The sequence below is a fragment of the Impatiens glandulifera genome, chromosome 8 (genome assembly GCF_907164915.1).
Source record: "Impatiens glandulifera chromosome 8, dImpGla2.1, whole genome shotgun sequence".
Taxonomy (NCBI): Eukaryota; Viridiplantae; Streptophyta; class Magnoliopsida; order Ericales; family Balsaminaceae; genus Impatiens; species Impatiens glandulifera.
In genome coordinates, this window is record NC_061869.1 from 47,875,480 (window position 1) to 47,880,431 (window position 4,952).

Sequence of the window (4,952 nt, forward strand, 5' to 3'; positions counted from 1 at the left end):
GAATTTGCAACCTAACAAAACAAATACAACAATTTAACCAACTAGGCTAATAACACTTTATATTTTAAATTTAACACCAAATTTGATGAACGCGAGACATTTTAACAATATAAGTTCAACTTTTTAACTAACTAATCAATATATATATAATGCTTAATTTTTAAAGTATCCGGATTGCCGGGTTGAGAGTTGTGGTTAATTTGGATATATATGTAAGAGTAAATGGATATTTGAGTCGGATTGTGAGTTGACCCGCTCATAAACTTAAAACAGTTTAAAATAAACTTAAAAATGTTATAGGTATGGTTCGAACTTGCAACCTAACAAAATAAATACAACTATTTAACCAACTAGATTAATAACTTTTTAACAATATAAGTTCAACTTTTTAGCTTTGGTTAATATGGATATATATATATATGAAAATAAATAGATATTTGGGTCGGATTATGGGTTGACCCAACACAAACATTTTTACCATATTTTTTTTTCCACTGTTTTTAATATTATTACTCTACATATATGCTAATTATTTTAATATTATTAAATAAATACACAATTTTAGAAACTTGTAAATAGGATAAATAAGAGATAAGCATAATATTCTTTTCTCCACGTTGCGTTGCGCACTCAAGCAAAAGAAAAGTAGTTCGGGCAATCGTACAAAATCCAAAGCAACTAAATCTGAAGCATCTCCATTAGCTTTCACAAATCAAGCGGAAGCGAAACCAAATCCATCATCTCTCTGAAGAGAAGAAGAAGTTTCGGATCTTCAATGGCCGAGTCAAACCCTCGCAAAGGTACTGTTGCTCTCACTTTCCTCTACACATAAAATCCACTTATCATTTATACGAATTCCTTCTCAGTTGAACTAATTACAAATGTCTGCATTTCACATTGTTGTCAAACTCTGAAATAGGGGGCGATATTCCCGTGTTGTTAGAAATGTTTCGTTTGAGCATAGATTGTTGATTTTAATTCATAACAGATGATAATATAAAATCACCCAACATTTTTGAACGAACCAAGGAAGCAATTGAATCAATTTCTCACAAACAGCAGAAATCACCGACATACCAGAACAAGGAAACACACGGATTGCGAGATGATATCGACGAGAGCACTCAAATTAACGATGTCAAGGCTCCGAATGTATTCGAGAGAGCCAAGGAAGAGATTGATGCGATTGTTCAGGCGATCCATACAAAGAAAGAGTGTAAGAATCATCATCATGAAGCTAAAAGGTTTGGTGGTACGCCTTGACTCTTTTTCTTGAGTTCTAAGAACAGAATGCACGTAGTTCTTATTGTAGGTTTCTTTTGGTGTTTGTTTCATGATATCTTCACAGGTCAGATACTGAATCAGTTTCTCATTCTCATGGTAAGTTGTTTACTAATCATTTCAATCAAGTTCATGGTTGTTTACTCATATTCTTCATTGATGCCCCTTATAAGTATATTATTAAGATATATTTTATTTCGCTTTAGCCCCACCAAGATAGTTCAATGGCAATAGATTTGGGCTAAGGGACTTATTTTTTAAGGTCTAAGATTTGAAGTAGGAGTCATGACCGGTGGGTTGTTGTGTTAGCCTTTTTTAGGGATTAGTGAAGCATACCCGAACACCATGATTACAATTTACAATATATATATATATTTAGCTTTGGATAATCTATTAGAGTTGTGATTTATTAGTTATATTTCAAGTTTTATTTTGTTGTCTTGATTTATTCTTGTCCAACGAAGTCATAGTAGAGGATTTCAAATAAAGGAATGAGACAAAATGAGCTATTTGATAGAGAAACCACTATAGATAAGGCCTACTGGAGATAAAGTAGACATAACAATAAAACATGAGATGGATCCTTAAAGAGTTAGAGATGAAACCTAGAAAGTGTGAGACAAATACATTGCGGCGGTTAAATCCTAAATGACTTATTTTTTTTTGCAATAAGCATGTATTCATAATTACATGCAATAGTACAAGCCTAAATGATGTCGTTTCCTAAAAGAATTGACCAATTTATTAATTTTCTTGCAAAGTTTGGTTGTTGGGATAATGGATCGTGGTGATGGGGAACACTCCATTAGAGTTTTGATTTAGCTTAAATAAAATAGTGTAGCATCCCTAACTCTAACTCTAAGTAGAATGCACGGTGGTGGAGGAACTAGACTAGAAAAAGAAGAAGAGGATTTCTAGATATCTAATAAACTGTCACTATGTTTCTTTGACCCTCTTTATCTGAGGAAGAGGAGAATATAATCAACTTAATTGAATTTGGGAATTGGGATTGCTATTTAAAATCTTAGTGAAACACTCATCTGTTTGTTTCTCATCATTTTGTAGATTATCTTGTTTTATCTTTTACGTTGATGGTGCATTGAGTTGTTTCATGAAAAACATTTAGGTCACATGTTCAAACTTGGTATAGACAATGGTTTTTATTTTTATTTTATCTTTTGAAATATTAGAAACTTGTTTAAACAAAAGAGTTATCATTATGATTATAGTATATGGTTAACAAGTACAATAAAGTATTGTAACAGGATGAAATCATCAACTCATCCATGATCCATTGATATGAAAGAGCTCAAGAACTCCACCAACATAATTATCAATTCTCCAAAAGCATCATCATCCACTAACTATTTTAAATCAAGGTTCTCATAGTTACCCATATCCACAAACAAATTTACTTCGTTTTTCCCCACTGCATTCTTATCAGTGATTGATTTCCTGCTCTGCTTATCGTAGTTGATCTTAGTTTTGAGTTTACATATTTCCCTTTCCAACTTGGTTCTAAAAAATCTGGATTCATTCTTCAATGCTTCCCTCTACCATTGGGTAATCCATTTTTCACTTTCTTGTAAGTGTCCTTAATTATGCAAAAAAAATGATGAACTAAACCGTGAGGCGTATCTTTCCCTCAACATTCTGTTGTCCTCATTTCGCAATTTTATCCACAGTATAATTGATATTCTAGTACGACACGAGATTAGCTTGCAATTGACTAATCAAAAATATTGTCATCATCCTTAACAAGTTCTTCCCAATTGCAGGTTATCATTAGCTATTCATTCCTCTTCAAGACCCATTTGATTTATTTTTCCTAAACGTTGATCCATGTGATATCACAATTGGAAACAAAATTCATAAATTTTTGTTAACATAAAGTGTATTCAGTATTATTAGAAGTTGCATTCGCGACAACTCTGTTAATACAAACTTTAATGTTTAAAAAAAATGAATTTTTGGGCGCTCTAATTCATGCTTTGAGTGATTTGATGGAATAAATGTGGGGTTTTGTTATGTTTGATTATTTGATTATCATAAAGGCCCTTAGTTCTCCTTCCTACTATGACACCTAGGTATGTAATGATGTGTAGAGGGGGAGAAAAGAGTTTTTGTACAGTCTTGTAGTTAGCTTGAAAGCTTTTGTTTTTTCAATGAACAGGTAGCAGAGATGAAAAGGTTTCAAAACCACATCATCACAAAGAAACTCATGGATTGAGCAACGACATTGACGAAAATACCAATGTCGATGAAGTTAAAGGTCCAAATGTGTTCGAACGAGCTAAGGAAGAAATCGAGGCAATCGTTCAAGCAATTCATAGCAAGAAAAAGACATAAAGGAAGCTCAAGTTTGATTGTTTTCTTGAAATCGATTAGGATTATTCATCTTTTCTCGTTGGTTTCTTGTATGAATTATTATTATGGTATAAACTAGATCATATCTTGAGATAATTATGTGATGTTTATTTAGTAAGAATCAAAATATGAAAACACAGTAAAATGACATTTTCGAATTCGCCTCCATATTTTGTTATTTTTACTATGGATCATCATTTGGATAAATAGATTAATTTTACTTAAAAGGTGCAATCTGATAAATTTTGGTTAAAGTTGGTTAAAAAATATAGTTGACTTTTAAAATCGTAAGGGTGGTATGATTTTAGTTAAAATCCTATTCTACGGTTTTAAATTCTAAACAAGTCTATTGTGAAAGTCTATTCTAAACAAGTCTATTGATGCTAAACTAAGATTAGACGGTTTTAAATTCTAAACAAGTCTATTGTGAAAGTCTATTCTAAACAAGTCTATTATGCTAAACTAAGATTAGACTAGTGAAGACGATTTATGAACTCATTTGATATTTTTGAGAACCTCTAAATTTGTTTTTGGTTTAAGTTTTCATTGTTATTTTCTAGATGATTAATTCTGTTGTGTTTCAAGTGTGTTTCATCACACTTTGGGGTTTAGACACTCCAATTTTATATAATTTTATGTAATATTTTTCAAAAAATATTTATTAAGTAATGGATTCAAATATTAGTAAATTTTAAATATTTAAATTTAAGATTTTACGAGTTTATATTATTTTGAATAAATTTTAAAAAATATATTATTTGTTTAGGTATAAATTGAATCTCGTTGATTTGGTATTTTGGTTATTATTTCTTCTGTGATTATTATTTTTTAGATTAATTTATTAATAATAATTTATAACTACTAATTTAAATTTTTTTATAACTAACCCTTAATATATTATTTTAATCCATAATAATATTTTTTTTATTTTAAAGAAATAATTTTCTTATAAATCCATTGTTTATAACAAGAAGATGGAAAAAACCATAGTCAAAATACAATTTAAATATAAAAAAACTAGTCATGACTAAGTAGTCACAAATTTCTAATCCTCCAAGTCTTTTTCTTGGTTTTGTTGAGCATCATTAGGATTAGATGTGCTCATTAACCTGTTGTTTCATGACTGGTTCACACCATTGCTAGAGGAACAAATGAAAGCTGCTTCCATTTCAGCTAGTTTCATCCTCACCCATTGAGCTTGGATAGAGTTTGCCATAATCAAGACTATTCTCACATGATAATGCCTTATATTTCTGGAAATGATTAAAAAACAAATTTGGTTTGGTCACATCTATTATGCATTT

At 30.5% G+C, this 4,952-nt stretch overlaps 1 protein-coding gene across 1 annotated transcript; it reads left to right on the plus strand.

The window, feature by feature from the left end:
• Positions 1–613: 613 nt before the first annotated feature.
• Positions 614–3,816, plus strand: LOC124911904. Its single transcript, XM_047452435.1, has 4 exons — positions 614–800; positions 989–1,244; positions 1,349–1,380; positions 3,455–3,816. The coding sequence occupies exons 1-4, from the start codon at positions 776–778 to the stop codon at positions 3,628–3,630; spliced, it is 489 nt and encodes a 162-aa protein (XP_047308391.1). The 5' UTR covers positions 614–775; the 3' UTR covers positions 3,631–3,816.
• The last annotated feature ends 1,136 nt before the right edge of the window (positions 3,817–4,952 follow it).

What these genes read in the sequence shown, in the direction of transcription:
- LOC124911904 (XM_047452435.1), top strand. Translation starts at nt 776, where the DNA reads ATGGCCGAGTCAAACCCTCGCAAAG. An exon ending in CGAGTCAAACCCTCGCAAAG is followed by an intron (nt 801 to 988) that starts GTACTGTTGCTC and finishes AATTCATAACAG; the next exon opens with ATGATAATATAAAATCACCC. An exon ending in CATCATCATGAAGCTAAAAG is followed by an intron (nt 1,245 to 1,348) that starts GTTTGGTGGTAC and finishes ATATCTTCACAG; the next exon opens with GTCAGATACTGAATCAGTTT.